The 18,889-nt window shown below is 36.6% G+C and overlaps 1 protein-coding gene across 2 annotated transcripts in view; it reads right to left on the bottom strand.

Annotated features, from left to right (window-relative positions):
* CDH8 (cadherin 8) overlaps window positions 1-18,889 on the bottom strand; it is a 343,095-nt gene that overhangs the window by 178,666 nt on the left and 145,540 nt on the right. For both annotated transcript variants that reach the window (XM_045891003.2, XM_045891002.2), the window contains exon 3: window positions 16,439-16,558. In XM_045891003.2, the coding sequence (XP_045746959.1) occupies window positions 16,439-16,558 (120 nt within the window). The remainder of the gene's footprint in view (window positions 1-16,438; window positions 16,559-18,889) is intronic.

Genomic DNA, 18,889 nt, shown 5'->3' with positions numbered 1-18,889 from the left:
TTTAAAGAAACTCTCCAGATGTAAAAAAATAAAAAAAAATCTATCTAATTATGGCTATGCTTACATTTACCAACCAGCTCAACCCTGTTAACCTTATGAACACTAAAATCACTAATTTACTGAATTCCATATTGCTGCTCCTTGTGGTCATATAAAACAGCCTGGCTCATAATAAAACAATTGCATGTAAGATTCTGAACAGGAAATTATACATAATCACAAACTGTGAAGTGACTCTAGTATAACTTTTAAAGCATTAAAAAACTTTATTTTTGTTTTATTTATATAGCCACATGCTCCTTCGTGTCTGCCTATGAGAACTCAAAACTTGTATCTTTTTCACTTGATCTAAGCACAGTGTCAGGGATATACAAATTTGAAAAATCCATTTACTCTATAAATATTGATTAAACCTAGATGGGTAGAAATATCCATTTATTGCCACAAAATTTTCTTTTTTTTTTTAAGATTTTATTTATTTATTTGACAGAGAGATACACAGCAAGAGAGGGAACACAAGCAGGGGAAGTGGGAGAGCGAGAAGCAGGCTCCCCGCAGAGCAGGGAGCCCGATGCGGGACTCGATCCCAGGACCCTGGGATCATGACCTGAGCTGAAGGCAGTCGCTTAACCAAATGAGCCACCCAGGCGCCCGCCACAAAATTTTCTAACTATGAAGGAATAAAGACCACTACTTATACTCAAAATTCCTTCTGAATCAGGGTTTTGCCCCAAGTGGAAAGTCCCCCTGGTTTTAAAGACTGATTCTTTTTTTTTTTTTTAAGATCTTATTTATTTATTTGAGAAAGAGAACGAGAGACAGAGAGCATGAGAGGGAAGAGGGTCAGAGGGAGAAGCAGACTCCCTGCTGAGCAGGGAGCCTGATGCGGGACTCGATCTGGGACTCCAGGATCATGACCTGAGCTGAAAGCAGTCACTTAACCAACTGAGCCACCCAGGCACCCCCAAAGACTGATTCTCTTGAGACTGATTATTTTTTTGCAAGTAGCTCTATTTAAGACTCTCTTATCCAATATTCCAGAACCATCCATAATCATATTCATCTAAACCAATTATTCTCATTATTCAAGAATGTTATTTTTTCTACTTTCCTTTCATGAAATTCAGCCCAATCTTTCAAATTACTACAACAACAACAACAACAATAATAAATCAATTATCTCATTCCCTTACATGTTTTTTTCATGACACTTTGGACAATAAATAAGAAAATCCAATTGATGTATTTATAACATAATTATATTTATGTTGACAACTCTCTAGTTGTTCCGTAAGCTCCATGAACTCAGGGCCATGTCTACCTCATACATCATTTTGTCTCTGAGAGTGGAGCTGATCAATAAATATTTATTTACTGAATTTAAAATAAATGTTAATCTAAAAGAGGGCATTAAACTGTTTACAGTCTCTCTCTTCTTTTCTGTTCTTTTTTTTTTCCTGAACACACTGACTTTTCCTCATTCTCCACCCCACCCTCCAACCTTAACCCTCTCTATTAAGAGATAGAAGACCTAATGCAGCAGAGTTTGAAATCAGACAGATGAGGTCAGGAAATCAGCTCTGACTTTTATGACCTGGGTATCTTCCAGAAATCCATTTGCTCAGAGCTTTTATTTCCTTTATGTAAAGTAAGGCTCATAGCACCCACTTCACATGGTTACCAAGACGGCTATGAGAAATGGATAAGCTAGATGATCAATAAATGGTACCTTCCTTCCATTTGATTTTCTGAACAGACTATAATGTCCAGAGTTATGTGCCACTATAATGAGTTAGAGGTCACTTCTTCTGGAAGGGAAGACACAAATTATCTAAAAAGGACACATTGGTGGTGTGGGATATTCTTAAGTAGCACCTACAGGCACATCCTTTTGTCCCTGGTCTGTTATCAGCGATGTCATACCTATTGTTCTTAAATAATCAGATGACTTGATGCTGATAAATGTTAAATATGAGAAGAGAGCAAAGATATAAGCTTCTTAAAAGTGTCCACTTTTCAGATCCCAAATACCCTGTGGTCCAAAATTGACAATACCTAAATCCTTCTGAAGATGCCCATTTTCTAAGTATGCTCATCCTTGACTTCATCGTCTATGTTTATTGGTTCATTTATAACATGTTCTTGAACAATTATGATGAGGCAGGCACAGTGCTAGGAATTAGGGTGTGTGGTGAGTACTAGACTAGAACATACATCTGGGCCTTCTGGTCCTGCATTCTAAGGTACTAGACAGGATCCTCACACATATGTCACCTGCAGGAACAGGTGGCTGAAATTCTTCTTTTTGTGACTGTCTTTCTCAAAAAAAAAAAAAAAAAAATATATATATATATATATGGTCTCTACTGTTTTAGCCCAGAGGAAGACATTTCACAGGGATGTTTCTGAAATATGACTTACAAGGGAACAGATGGAGTATTTCTATATTCCTCTTCCTCCTCCAGCCACTTAGTGAATTCTTATTCATGCATCAGAACCTATCTCAGAGACTACTTTTGCTTAAATGATAGAGGTGTCAGTAAAAATTAACCCCCTCTCTGAGCTTCCTATAATTATATATATATATAACTATAGACAAAATTTTATGATGTGTAACTCTGTTTTCTAAACTAGGACATTTGAACATTAAATAATTCTTTTGGGGGGAGCTATATCTGAAGTTGTATTTACCACAATATTTAAAAACAATTATTGAACATTGGTGATATGTTTAGTATAGTCTTAGGTAATCTTAAATACTGGGATACAGAGTTAGGCCAAAAGGACGGGGGGTAGAATTATACACATAAATCCTTACTATAAATAAAACCTTACTGCTATCCTTACACAAAAACACCAGATATGAGATATATATACATATATATATACACACTTCTGATATAAGGGTTGTCAAAAGGTACTCCTCTCGGATACTGATTAATCTTTGACACTCTTAGATAAAATATTCTCTCCTATAAAATCAATGCAAATACAGCTTTGTCCTTCTTAACCAAGTCATTTTGCACTAGTCCAAATAAAACTCAAAGCTATATTTCAAAGGACAGAAAGAATACCACCATAGAGATAGAAATTATAATTTAATTTGGTAGGGATATGATACATAGTAAGCTGGGGAAAATCCTTGATCCTAGCTGGTCTATTCAGATTGAATGGATGTCACTGGGAATAAGCATTTGCTTTGGTTCCCACCTCGATCCATCCCAAAGCACCCCAGTGTGACAGCAGTTGTTACAACGTAGACGAGTCTGTGTGGTTCATAGTCTTTCTGTTCTCTATGTACATTCAAATGCCATGGTTTCTCTAAAAATGCATCCCTTCAACCTCAGTTATGGTCAGCACTGGACAGCTCCTTCTGGATTTTTTTTTTTTTTTTCCCCAAAAACCTGTCCAAAGGTGTAAGTAACATGACATAACACTACTCTTAATTTACCCCAATATATTTAATTGTTCTCTGTGCTTGGGAGAGAGAGATTATTTTCAGTAGTCATAAAACAATTAATCTGACCACAACACCTACTCAACCTACTTTACCTCCCTCAGGAGATTCCAAGCAGGAAAATAAATATTAAGTTAGTATATGCAAGCACCAGCGGTCATGCTCACTGGGACATGAATTTAATCATCAGTGAAACTGGGGTGGGATAGGATTTGTTGGGAATACTATCTATAAATATTGATTAGATTAGAATACTGATCTATTGGATATTTAAATTTTGTCATCATTATCAACACAGTCATTTTTACAGTTAGGTACAGATAGAATCACACACTTTAATTTGTTCATCCATCCATTTGTTCAACAAATATTTATCGTGAGCTATATGTACCAAACACTTGTTACCTGACTTTGCCATATCATTAAACCTCAAAAATCTTCATAATATAATTAGGAAAAATTAATAATTTATCTTAGAATAGCTACATTACATGATATAGGAATTAAATAAGAGAATAAAGACACTGGCATATAGTTTGTTGCTGCCTACAATCTCTACTCAGGATCCACTGGTGGTTCTTCTACCTGAAATGTAGAAGAAGGAACATAAGAAAGGCTGCTGTTTCTCTCTGTCCTCTCTTTTGGCCTAAAACAAGCAGACTCACCTGCTGATACTTTCCTCCCCTCTTTAGTTGCTCTGAACATGTGTATGTGTATGCGCACGTGTGTGCACGTGAACACGCATGCATTATATTTGAAAAGGGATGTCTCTCTGCGTGTATTCTTTCCTCCAAAATTATAGAAATCTATGCACTCCACTGTTAAAGAAAACATAAACTGAATGAAGAGTGGAACAGGGGGTTATCCCCACAGGTGAGAAAATTCTTTATTGGCTCCCATCCAAATCCTCCTGTCTATTGGCTTCATGCCTGACTTCTCCAGGGAGAGCCCATGTCCTTCCAGGAGGCTTAGAAGAGACTCCACATGTATCCCTGCCTCTTCCCCATTACTGGCCACCCACTTCATGGGAAGGCATGATCTATGGTATTCTGGGATTTTTAAAAGCAAGTCCACTGTGTGATGGGTGGAGATGCCTCAGCTTTTGGCCAGCACTTAGGAACAGGTCTTTATCCCCTATGACGTAAATTCCCTAGGCAACTGGACACACCAGCACCCCTCCTCTCGAAGGCACTCCTACCTTGCAGTCAAACTTTCAACTCCAAACCTAGCAGGTTTTTTTATTTATATATATTTTATATTTAAATTCAATTAATTAACATACAGTATATTACTAGTTTCAGAAATCCAGTAGTTTTAATAGAAATGTGTCTTGTATTTAATATTGCTGAAGTACTTTTCTATCTACCATTAATGCAAACAAACCCTTTGGGTTGTTCTAAATGGAAATGTCCTATCAAAAAAAAAATCGTATTTTGCCTGATTCAATAAAAATAAAAATTAATAATTATTAAAGATATTCTTAGTTTGCAAAGATCCAAAACAAAGTATGCAATATATGGTGTCCCCCCCCCAATATTACAAATGACTGGGAAAGGTATTTATATCACTGTTTTTTTAAGATTGGAACTTAGTCCCAAGAGGTGACAGTACTCATCCAAATTCATGCGGAAAATTAGTGGGAGCTTCGATTTTTAAATTCTAGTCTAAATTTATTTTATACAGAATAACCTCTTAAAGGAAAAACAAAAACAAAGCTTCTGATTGGAAACTATTTAATTTCTCAGTATCACCCCAATATCCATTTTTTTATGATGACATATCCCTTTCATTTCCTCTTGCTGTAAGACTTTATGTAACAGTTTCCCCTAACCTACACCAATCACTTGTTAAAGTGCGCATTTTTCCAGAAAAAGGCTCCCTTGTTCTTCTTTTTCTACACATGTTTACTTAGTTGGCATTTCACTCCATCCCTACATCAGTAATTCTGGTATGTGTTCTGTATTATCAGACCATTTAAGTTACCCATATATCTCTCCTTTTAGGATTTATCATATACAACATTGCACCCTTGATGCCTAGAACATGACCTATCAGTGTTGACACTAAATATATTTTTTTATAATTTTAGCAACTTTTTAAAAAATGTAACTTAATTGTAATGAAATTCAATTAATTAACATATAGTATATTATTAGTTTCAGAGGTAGAGTTCAGTGATTCATTAGTTGTACATAATAGCCAGTACTCATTACATCACGCGTCCTCCTTAATGCCTGTCACCCAGTTACCCCATCCACCCAATGACCTCCCCTCCAGCAATCCTCAGTTTGTTTCTTAGAGTTAAAAGTCTCTTATGGTTTGTCTCCCTCTCTGATGTTGTCTTATTTTATTTTTTCCTCCCTTCCCCAATGATCCTCTGTTTTGTTTCTTAAATTCCACATATGAGTGAAATCATACGATAATTGTCTTTCTTTGATTGACTTATTTCACTTAGCATAATACCCTCTAGTTCCATCCAGGTCATTGCAAAAGGTTACATTTTTTTTTTTCTTTTGATGGCTGAGTAATAGTCCATTGATTGATGTGAATTGCAAAGACATTCCTACTTATCAATGCATATCCTAGAATTGTTGGTCTGCCTGAATTTATCTGAATATTTCTTCTCAAAAATCTACACTAAGAGTATTCTTTGGCCAGCCCCCTTGGCAGGGAAAATGATAATCCATGCAATACTGATTTTTTTAAAAAAAGAAATCCTGTGTGTTTGCAATTTATCACTTTGACTCAGAATGCATAAAAATGACTCAATTCCATGAAGACATTCCATGAAGAGTCCATGTATTATCCTGATTTTTCTAAAAGAGAACCATTCATTACATGGATTTTTTTCCCAAAGAGTATTTTTTCTTTAGCTCATTTTTACTGGTTCTACTGAGACAAATGTTATTTGTATCCAATGAAGAACGATGTTCTGAGTTTCAAAAAAAAGGTCAATGAATTAAGTTAGTTTATTTTTAAGCAGGTCATTTTTCATACTCTTTCTTGCCTGGAGCAAAGTTTAGACTGTCCTGCAACTTTACCCTGGTTTTTGTAGATAATTAAGCATTTATTATTCACTTGCCTTGCATTTCATCTTCAATCATTTAGGATGGACTGCAAGTGTTTTCTCGCGGCTGCCTCAAATTAGTGCTTTTTAAATAAATGCCACATTTCTCCCTGTCTGTGCCCAAAATGTTACAAGCAAACATATGGTATTGGGGTAGCAAGGAGGGGAAAACAAAAAAAGAAAGTATTTATAGAATACAAATAAGCTATTTTCACCTTTTAAAGCTATTCATAAAAAAAAATGACAATTCATTTTACAATTACTATTGCTTACATCTTCTCTGACACCAAACTGCCTTCTATGTCTAGTTATATTGTATACCTGGACCTGCTTCAAAGTTTTACAAGTCCCTTTCTAAATCAGTGATAGCCCCAGGGATGAGCTACAATACTTGGAAGTCAGGGGGGGAGGGGCGGGTATAGGAGACTGTTGAAAAAATGGAATTTGAAATCAGACAGACTCACTTTGAATCTTCCTTCAAGCACCTTGTGTAAGAAATGTATCAATTCTGGGCGCCTGGGTGGCTTGTTGGTTAACCGGCTGCCTTCGGCTCAGGTCACGATCCTGGAGTCCCAGGATCGAGTCCCACATCGGGCTCCCCGCTCGGTGGGGAGTCTGCTTCTCCCTCTGACCCTTCCCCTCTCTTGCTCTCGCTCTCTCTCTCTCATTCTCTCTCTCTCAAATAAATAAAATCTTGAAAAAAAAAAAAAAAGAAATGTATCAATTCTGACCCTCTGTCTCTCTTAAGTAAATCTGAGATGACATGAGAAACTATCTCAAAATATTGTGTGCAATAAATTAAAATAAATTTGATAATGCATGCAAACCCAGTTAGCACAATGCCAAGGACACAGTAAGTGTCCAATAAATGAGGGTTATTTTTGTTTATATTCTTGTTGTTGTTATTCTTCCTGTTGTTGTTTAACTTGACAGGGAATTTTAATTATAGATGGAGAAAGTATTTTACCTTACACTCTCTCTGAAACATAGTTCTTTCATTTGCAGAGTGGAGACAGAAATTCTTCCCTCTACAGTTTGGTTTAGTGCTCTCTCAAACCTAGAAAACTGTAGAAACACAAAAATAGTTTCCTTTCATCTGTTTTTGTTGTTGTTGTTATTATTATCATGGTGACCTCTGGAATAGGAAGATATGTTAATAACCACTCCTTCTTTGTGTGGTGGCCCATTAACTTTTCTATCTCAATATGTGATCTAGAACTAAATCTGAGCGGAGTTTATCACAGTCTCAAGGCTCATTTTTGCAAGTATAAGAATAGCATTGTGTTGGCTAGACACTTAAGACAAAGTATGAGACTTGGAAATAGCATGAATTTTAGCTCTAAGTGAATCTCACCAATAACCACAACAAAGCTACTTCTGAGGTTACAGCAGGGTTATTCCCACCACAGGAAAAAACAGAAGGAATATAGGGTGGGAACCAGGCTGTATTCCCTACCTGGTTCATGACACATCTCTGTGAGTTATGGCAAGCTTTTTCTTTTTCTCTACTAACCCATTCTTCCCTTCCTCCCCCTTTCATCCTTCCTTTTCTTTTCTTTCTTGTATTCATATTTAAAATACTTATTGAAAGACTTCAAGATGCCAAAAATCCTGAGGCATAGGGATGTAAAATGAACAAACCCGACAAGCTCCATTCCTTCATAGACTATCCATTCCAGCATTAGAATTTAAAAATATAAACAAGTCAATATGTAAGATAATTACTGACTATGATAAGCTCAAAGAAGATAATAAGCAGAACAAATGGCAAATCTCTCTGCAATCTTAAGTTTATATCTGAAACAAGAGAAGGAGCTCTCCCTGAGGTAGAGAGATTAATGTGTTATGGCAACAAAAAATAATTCTATTAAGTTGAAATGTAACAAGTAAGGGGATGGCAGAACTTATCTGTTCCAAAGTCCAGAGTTCTTAGCATTCTTGTGAGGATAAAATAAGACACATATGGGATTTTTTTTTTTTTTTTGTCTCCTATGCTCTGGTTTCTTTTTATTAAAAATATTCTAGTATCAAGAACTTGATGACAGTTGCCAATGGGCAATCTTTTTTATAAATATCATAAATATGTTCAAGTCCCATAGCCTGCTGAGAGAATGTTCACTGTCACAATATTGATCATTATAGCTACAAGTCTGGCTCTTACTGGTAAGGCCAAAATCCTGATATAAAAAGGAACTGAGGACAGGCCCAGATGGGTTCACTGGTAAATTCTACCAAGCACTTAATAAAGAAAATATACCAATTCTCTTCAATCTCTTCTGGAGGACAGAAGCAGAGGAAATGCTTCCTAGCTCATTCTATGAGGCCACCATTACTCTAATACCAAAATCAAATGACATTCCAAGAAATGATAACTACAGACCAATATCTATCTCTGAAGATGCAAAATCTTCAATATAATATCAGCAAATTGAATCTAAAAAAAGTAGAAGAAAAGTTAGATGTCATGACCAAGTGAGATTTATCCCAGATATGCCAAGTTGGTTCAACATCCAAAATTCAATTAATGAAATTCATCACATCAACAGATTAAAAGAGAGAAATCAGATGATCATATCAACAAAGAAACAGCAGTTAACAAAATCCAACACCCATTCATGATTTAAAACTCTTAATAAAATAGAAATAGAAAAGGGGTGCCTGGGTGGCTCAATCAGTTAGGCATTGGACTCTTGGTTTCAGCTCAGGTCATGATCTCAGGGTCATAAGATCTAACCTCATGCCGGGCCCTGTGCTTAGCACAGAATCTGCTTGGGACACACTCTCTCTCTCCCTCTGCCCCCTCCCTCTGCTCTCTATCTCTAAAATAAATAAATCTTTTTTTAAAAATTAGAAATAGAAGAGAACTTTCTCAATTCCATAAAGACTATCTACAAAAACCCTACAACTAATATCATACATAAAGGTGATAAACTTAAAGCTTTCCTACTAAGATCAGGTCCAAGACAAGAATGTATCTTCTCACCACTTCTTTTCAACATCATCCTGGAAGTCCTTACTAGTACAATAAGACAAGGAAAGTCAATAAAAGGTATACAGATTGGGAGGGAAAACAAACTCTTTGTTCACAGATGGCATGATCATCTATGCAGAAGGTCCAAAAGAATTGACAGAAATAACAACAACAAAACCTTCTGGAACTCATAAGCAAACAGCAAGGTTGCAGGATACAAAGTCAATGCTTTCCTATGTAACAATGATACAGTTGAAATTAAATACACTCTACCTTTTATATTAGCACCCCAAAACTGAAATACTTAAATATAAGTCTAACAAATGTGTACAAGATCTATATGAGAAAAAGTCAAACTTCTGATGAATGAAATAAAAGAATAAATAAATAAATGGAAAGATATTCTATGTTCATGGATAGGAAGACTCAATGACATCTGGATGTCAGTTCTTCCCAGCTTGATCTATAGACTCGATGCAATCCCAATCAAAATATCAGCAAATTATTCCATGGATTTCAACAAACTGATTCCAAAGTTTATACGGAGAGGTAAAAGATCCAGAATAGCCAACACAATACTGAGGGAGAACAAATTAGAAAGACAGATGCTTCCTGACTTCAAGACTTACCACAGAGCTACAGTAATCAAGACAGTGTGATATTGGTGAAAGGACAGACAAAAAGATCAATGAAACTGAATAGAAAGCCCATAATGGTATCACATAAATAAGGTCAACTGACCTTTGAAAAAGGAGGAAAGGCAAAGCAGTGGAGCAAAGATAATCTCTTCAACAAATGATGCTGGGTATCCACATGCAAAAACAGAACAGAACAAAACAGATAAATATGGACATTACATCCTTCATAAATATTAACTCAAAATGGATCACAGACCTAAATATAAGACACAGAACTAAAAAATTCCTAGAACATAGGAGAAAATCTACACGACCTTGCATGACTTTTCAGATATAACGACAGAGGCAAAATTCATGAACAAACTGATAAGAGAAACTTGATTAAAGCTTAAAATTCCTGCTCTGTAAAAGGTACTGTATTTCACTAAATGAAAAGACAAGCCACAAACATGAAGAGAATGTTTGCAAAGACATATATGAAAAACGACTGTTTTCTGAAATACACAAAGGACTCTGAAAACTAAACAATAAGGAAACAAGGGAATTAAAAAAAAAAAAAAAAAGTGCAACGACCTTAGCAGACACATCACCAAAGAAGACATAGAGATGGCAAATAAGCTTATAACAAGATTCACTACATCATATGTCATCAGGGAAATGCAAATTAAAACAATGAGATACAACTACACACCTATTAGAAGGCCAAAATCTGGAACACTGACAAAAAATTCAGATGAGGAGATGGAGCAACAAGAACTTCCATTCATTGTTGCCTGGAATGCAAAATGCTACAGACACTCTGGGAGACAGTGTGGTAATTTTTTTACCAAACTAAATATACTCTCACCATACAATTCCACACTCTTTGGTATTTGATCCAAGGAGGTGAAAATGTACGTCTTCACAAAAACCTGCACATGGATGTTTATAGCAGCTTAATTCATAATTTCCAAAACTTGGAAGGAACTAAGATGTCCTCAAGTAGGTGAATGGATAAATAAACTGTGATATATCCAGACAAGGAATATTAGACTCTTAAAAGAAATGAGTGATCAAGTCATGGGAAGACATGGTAGAAACTTAAATGCATATTACTAAGTGAAAGAAGGCAATCAAAGAAAACTACATACTCTATGATGCCCACTACATGACATTTTGAAGCAAAACTATGGACACAGTTTAAAGATCAGTAGTTGCCAGGAGTTGTTGTGGGATGGGAGAAATGAACAGAAAGAGCACAGAGGACTTATAGTGCAGTGAAACTATGTGTATGATATTATAATGATGTATATCCTTATATGTGTGTCTAAACCAATATAAAGTACAACACCACCAAAAAAGAGCCCTAAGGCAAACTATGGATTTGAAGTAATTAGTATGTGTCACTGTAAGTTCATCCCTGGTAAAAAGTATACTGTTCTGGTGAAGGATCCTGGTAATGGAAGAGGCTTTGCTTTTGTGGGGCAAGGAATAGATGAAAAATCTCTGTAGTTCCCTCTTATATTCTAAACCAAATACTGCTCTAAAAAATTTAAGCCTTAAAAAATTTTTATATTTATCTTTTATTAAGTTTTTGGGTTTTTTTGTTTTTGTTTTTGTTTTTGACAGAGAGAGACACAGCAAGAGAGGAAACACAAGCAAGGGTAGTGGGAGAGGGAGAAGCAGGCTTCCCGCCGAGTAGGGAGCCCGATGCGGGGCTCGATCCCAGGACCCCAGGACTACGACCCGAGCCGAAGGCAGAAACCTACCACTGAGCCACCCAGGCGCCCTAAGTCTTAAAAAATTTTTAAAAACTTAAAGAGAAACAAACTTCCAAAATTATTACCAAAATACAAGTTTCACTATTCTGGTTCTTTAACAATAATAACTACCAAAAAAAGGAACTGAGGAATGATCCCACATTACTAGAAATGTGTAATGGTATTTAAGCCAACATCTTCTGACTCAGTTATTTTGCATCACTTCCTGAAGTCATGGACAGACCAACCATGTAGAGGGACTCTTGTTAGGCACTCTATTAGGGGTATACAGGTCTTCTGTAATGAGTTTGTGCTCATCCCTGAAACTCTACTCTGCTAGAATTCAAATTCCTAGGTCAAAATTAGTGGACATTCTTAATGGTTTTGATTTAGAGCCTTCCAATTTTTTCAATAAATATACTTCTTAATACTCTTAGTATTAAGTAAAATCTTGACTAAGTAATTTACCAAACACGTATTATTCCTGCATATTACTGTTTTAAACATTACATTCACTGACTTGATAGGGCTAACATTTATTTACTCTTTTTGTGTTTGCCGTATGTTGTGACAGCCACAGAGACCCATTGTGCTTGGGGTTTCAAAGAATTTGCTTAAGAGTACAGTTAGCTAACATCTTCCAGCTGAATGATCTTTAGGATGAGTTTGTTTGTTTTTTTTAGATTTTATTTATTTATTTGTCAGAGAGAGAGGGGGGAGAGAGCACAAGCAGGGAGAGCAGCAGACAGAGGGAGAAGCAGGCTCCCTGCTGAGCAAGGAGCCTGCCACGGGACTCCATCAGAGGTTACTGGGATCATGACCTGAGCCAAAGGCAGACACCTAACCAACTCAGCCACCCAGAGATCCCTGGGATTATTTTTAGTATTCAAGCTGAGGGCTACTCCTCCCAGGCACATTGGAGCCGATGAGCGAGCACTGCAAGACTGTATTAAAGCCCGGCCATGTACATAAAAAATGGGACATCTTTTAAGAGAAATCTTTGCTCCAGGCATTCCCATGGGTTTGGCCTAGATGCTGTCAAATATGCATTGCCTTATCTAGCTTCCTCCCCTCCTAACTTGCATGGCTATCAGATCTGCATCACAGTATGATGGATTTCCCCGCCTGATCCTGTTGCATGCCTCTTAGGGACTGGTTGTTTATGTCCCTCCCAAAATTCATAGGTTGAATGTAATCCCCAATGTGATGGTAGTTGGGGGCAGTGGCTTTAATAGGCAATGTGATCATGAGAGTAAAGCCCTCAAAAATAGTATTAATGCTCATATTCAAAGAAGCCAGCTAGCTCACTCTCTTTCCACACGGATATAAAAAGCCAGCCCTCTGCAATCCAGAAGGCAGCACTCACTGGAATTCTACCATGCAGGCACCCTGAGCTCAGACTTCTAGCCACAAGAGCTGTGAGAAACAAATTTCTGTTTCTTATAAGCCACCCAGTTTAAGGTATTTTGTTATAGCAGCCAGAACTAAGACAGTGTTTCTTCTACCTTTTATAGTCCCTACCGGCTAAGCCACTTCTTCTCCTGTCTCAGTGTCTTCCAGAGGACACAGTAACTGATACACGTCTTTTGGTCACCAGAAAGTGTATTCACTTTCCATTTGCTTACAAAACAAAAAACCCAAATGCTCCCTGGTCTTTGCATTTTTTTTCTATATTTTACTAATATAAAAAATTTTTAAAGTGTTCTTAATCTGTTTCTGTGTAACACTTATGCCCTTCTCTACCACAAACACTCACAAACACACACACACACACACACATTCATACCAGTCTCAAAAAAAATTTTTTTTAAAGAGAGAAAAGGCCTCACAGATAGCGTCAAGTTTAGATTCTTTAGGAACAATTTACACTCTGTTTCCATTTGAACACACTCAAGTGTAATTATGGAGTCATTTATACAAAAATATTTATATTTCACTTGTACATATTTATGTTGCAAGAAAATAACTTAGGCTGATTATTGATTATTGAATTTAGCCTCTATTTCCTTCAGCATTGTGTCTGCTTTAAAAATCACAACTTGACTCTACCAATATTTATTAAACAATCATTATATACATTCTTCAAGTATCATTTCTCCCCATTACATTTCCCACAATAGAATCAGAATACACTTTCTAAAATATAAACCAGATAATTTTGTATCTTTCAAATTAGAATGATAAAGCTAAAATAAATGTATGTTGAGACAGACACTCATTATGCTGGGTAAAAATGCAAATATTATGTTGCTGACATTTGATTAAGTAAAGGGCAATATATGTCAATGAGACTTAAAAGTACCCAAATCCTCTGACTTAGTAGGGGGATTTTATTATCTATACCTCATAGCAATTTATTCTTGATATATAAATTATTTAAATGGTATCACCATGCTTCCTTGTGTTTATATTGAAAGCAAAAATCTGTCTTCCAAAATGGGTTGTGGGATACTTGCAGGCTGACATTAGCCTTTGTGAATTTTTCTCCTTTTATTTAATTCAATGCCTGGCACACAGTGAATGCTGAATTAATTTTTGCTGGATTACACTGGGCTTGGTGAACAAAAAGATCCAAGTGAACAAATAGGCAAAGAGCAAAGGAGAAAATGATTTAACTCCACTTAAGCAATCAACAATTTCTGTTTTACAGAAGCCCCTATACCATAGTTATTACCTAGGGAAAGTGAAGTTCAAAGATGGCTTTGAAATTAAGGACCAGGCTATGAGTCCCAGTTCTGTTCCCAACTCTGTCACTGTGACTTTGGCTGAAAGGACATCTCCAGACTTTCTCTCTCTCTTTCAGCTCACTACCTTCTCTACCACTTCCCCTAGGGTCATCAAGGAGCCCAAATGAGATGAAGTTTATGAGAGACTTCCTTCTTCACCAAGGAAGAATATGTAATTATGCCCCTAATTAATGTGTTTTAGAAGAGTTCTTTCCTGTTCCTAAATCTAAATTCAATTTTAAGCCATGACCTATTTATATATAAATGTACTTTTTCTCACTTTTAAATGCATGAAGATTTTGCTGTTTGAATTAAAAAAAAAAAAAAAAGCAAAGAGAGGCTTTAAATTTTAATTTAATTAATAATTGACTTAATGGTAAGACATGGAAATTTATCTCGATAATACTGAAAACTCATGAACTGAAGAAATTATATTGTATGTGTACGAAGCCGTATACTGAATTTTTCAATTTGGAAATTTGCAGACCAAACCACAGATACAAAATAAAAACGCACACAAAAGATAATGTTATCTGTCATATTTTTTTTTAAAGATTTTATTTATTTATTCATGAGAGACAGAGAGAATGAGAGAGAGAGAGCACATGAGAGGGGGGAGGGTCAGAGGGAGAAGCAGGCTCCCTGCCGAGCAGGGAGCCCGATGCGGGGCTCGATCCCGGGACTCCAGGATCACGACCTGAGCCGAAGGCAGTCGCTTAACCAACTGAGCCACCCAGGCGCCCCTCTGTCATATTTTTTATATGCGCTACCAAAAATCCCACAGAATTATGAAATGTCTGACAAAGTGGCCTTACTCTTTTTTTTTTTTTTTTTTGGCCTTACTCTCTTAATACGTTGTTAAAATTAAACAATAGGAAGACATATCTTCAGTTGCAAAAACTATAATTTTATGAAATTATTTTCCTAATCAGTAAAAAAAAAAAAAAAGGTTTTGTTTTATAAAAATAACTTAATGATTTCTAAAGTCTGTACCACGAGATTCAGGATATTGGCTGGCTTTAATATTGACAATACTACTACTACTATTACTACTATCTTCATAAAGAACTCTAGTGGGGGGCGCCTGGGTGGCTCAGTCGGTTAAGCGACTGCCCTCGGCTCAGGTCATGGTCCTGGAGTCCCTGGATCGAGTCCCGCATCGGGCTCCCTGCTCAGCAGGGAGTCTGCTTCTGCCTCTGACCCTCCTCCCTCTCGTGCTCTCTGTCTCTCATTCTCTCTCTCTCAAATAAATAAATAAAATCTTAAAAAAAAAAAAAAAAGAACTCTAGTGGGTAAACATCAGGATCCTGATTTATAAATAAGGAATCTAACAGCAAATCTAGCGATATCCATCCACTGAATGATTACCACATGTCATGCACTATATGGCTGATGTTCATTACTTGATTGATCTTCATCATAACACTAGTAAGTAGATTCCATACCCAGTTTATAGATAGGGGAGTTGAAACTTAAAAAGATTTATAAATGTTACTTGCCAAGCATCACACATCCAATAAGTGACCAACTGTATTCTTAAATCTGGTATTTCAGCGTGCCTGATGTATAATCACATTTTTCCCCCCAGGATGAAAAATTGTACCAGGCCATCTGTTAAACAGGTGATATTCGACAAAGGGTCTGCAATTTGTTTTAATCAGTATCAAAATGATTGTTGGGCTTGCCATGTGCCATACACTGCACAGAAATAACACATTCAAATATTATTGATACATGCAGTGAAGTACTTAACCATAACATTTCATAATCCAAATCCCAAGAAAAGTGTTTCCCTGAAGCAATAACATGGTAAATAGAATTCAAAATTTAGGCCACAAACCTGTCTCAGGCTCAATGGAAAAATAAGGCTGCCCTTCCAAGATACTATAAACCAACTTTGCACTGTTTCCATAAACTGGGTCATCAGCATCAGTAGCTGTTACATTAGTGACAGACGTACCTAAAAAAAAAAAAAGAAAAAGAAAAAAAGAAAAAAGAAAAAGAGGGAGAGAAAAAGATAATAATTAATATAGTATTCTTTGCCAAGAGCTAAATTTTGCCAAGCATATCATACAAATCCATGTGTGGGAATAAAGAAAAAAGAAATCTCTTCAAAAATATGGAGATAAACTACTCTGTCATAACTTGAAAAATATCCAAGTCTTTTAAAAGAAGAGTAATGCTAGGTTGGAGTACTATATAAAGATAACCCTTTTAGAATCTATATTACTTAAGAATCCTTTGTAGTTTTCATTTTAAAGATACCTATCTCAGATTCACATGGGCTTGGAGAATATGAAAAGGAAACATATCAAAGAAACATGAAACACTAGGTTAATAATATGATATAATATGTAGCATTTAAGTTTTGCCGCAGTACAACTGAATATACCTGAAAAAAAAAGCTGCACAAAAATATCAGAGGAGTATTTTATCCATTTCATCTAATTCCTCAGAATATAAAATTAGATTGGAACCACCAATTAATCAGTATGTTTAGGTAATTAGACCTTATGGATAACAGAATCAAACCTTTTTTTTTTTTTTCAGTTTCATTTTCTATTTGCTATTCACTCATTCGTTCAGCAATTGAGCACAAATAGCTTGCCTGATGTGAAGTATATATACTAAGATAAAATCTACATTTAGGAGGTGTACAGTTGGGTGGTGGAAGGTTAGAGGAGGGGACAGACACACATTCATATAGAAATTCAGCTGAATGCAACAGCACCACGTTTGGATCTCTCACTTACTCCGGGGGGGGGGGGGGTCAGGGACCGCTTCCTGAGAGACATTGCATTTGAGTTACATTATTAAAGACAGGGAGAGTTTAACCAGGAGAAGGACAGGGAAGGAATTCCAAGCAGTAAATCAAGCATAAGTAAAGGCAAAGTAGTCTGACAGACTCTGTGACATTCTGGGAACTGCTGAAACTGGGAGAAATTGGAGATGTCTGGTGTGGTAACAGGCTTCAACGTCTGTGAGGGCAGAGTCAGTGTCCTTCATCCAGTGTCAGACACATAATAATTATCAAACATACTGACAACTGAATGAATGGGCACATGAATAATCTAATGATTCAATGAGAAATGTAAGTGTCAGAGATGGAGTTCCCTAGCAAGTAGACGCTGAGATAGATTTTTTGCAGAATTTTTATTGGGGAGTTCTCTTCAACTGATATCTGTAGGGGAGTGAACAGGTCAATACTGGGCAGAAGGAACTGTGGGGTGTGATGCATTCACAGACTCCACTGGACAATCTACCACTGGGATGGTCACTGAGGAAATGGGGCCAGACCTTTAGATCCAATACTGACCAGTTATTGGATGTAGGAACCCCTCTGAGAATGGAGCCTTGGCCTTCAGCCAGGCAGCTCTCCTCAGCTGGATGATCATCAGCCCTGAGAAGCCAACAATCAGCACTCTCAAGCAGCATGGGGGAAGAGTGTTTTCAACCTGAAGGGCATGGAGGTGGGGGGTCTGAGCAGCAGACCTCCCTTTTTACTGAAATAGGATAGAGCTTTTGCAAGATTGTACCAATCAAAATACTTTCAAGGGTTTGAATTATGGTCACTGTATAGGAAAATGTAGTAATAATGTTTGTTGAGCAGTTGATAGTCCTGTAAAATTGGTAATTTCTACTCAGAAGGATGATTCAGAGATTCTACAAAATCTACAGTTAGAAGGAAGAAAAAGCACCTAATGTTGGTTGTATATTACATTCCACATTCCACCAGACACTAGGAACAATGTCAAAGAAAAAAATAATAAGACTCACTCTCACAAATAGCTCATCAACTAGCTGGTAGAGATGCACACAGGAGAGTACAATATTTGGAGTTATTTGAATATTATGTGGGATGGAGAAGAATTGGAGGAAAACCTTCCAGGTAAGAGGAAAAAAGGGAAATAAATTTTAAGAGGAAATAATGACTGGAAAAATCAATCATCAAGCTAACTTTGGAGATGTAAGCTGGAGCACGAAATGCAGGGGTCATTTGAATCCCAAGATGGGGAGTGCTGGCTTATCTTGTAGGAAACAGAGACAATTTTTCAGTTAGAGACCAAACCCAGCATGCTATGGGCTTCTCCTCTATCATTGCCCCCAGATTTAATTGGAGGCAGAGACGTTGAATGTTAGGAGATCAGACTGTTACGAGGTTATGGCAGAGGTCCAGTTAGGGGGTGATAAAAAAAATTAACAATAAATAAGGATCTCAACGCTCATTTTCTTGTTTTCATCCTTGTACTAAGTTTCCATAAGATGTTAAAATGACAGTAAACTGGGTGAG

The sequence above is a fragment of the Mirounga angustirostris genome, unplaced genomic scaffold, assembly GCF_029215605.1.
Source record: "Mirounga angustirostris isolate CCGP_5_RB_7025 unplaced genomic scaffold, mMirAng1.0.hap1 SCAF_16, whole genome shotgun sequence".
NCBI classification, from domain to species: Eukaryota; Metazoa; Chordata; class Mammalia; order Carnivora; family Phocidae; genus Mirounga; species Mirounga angustirostris.
Note: the sequence above shows the minus strand (reverse complement) of the source record. Positions and strands in the feature narration are given on the sequence as shown.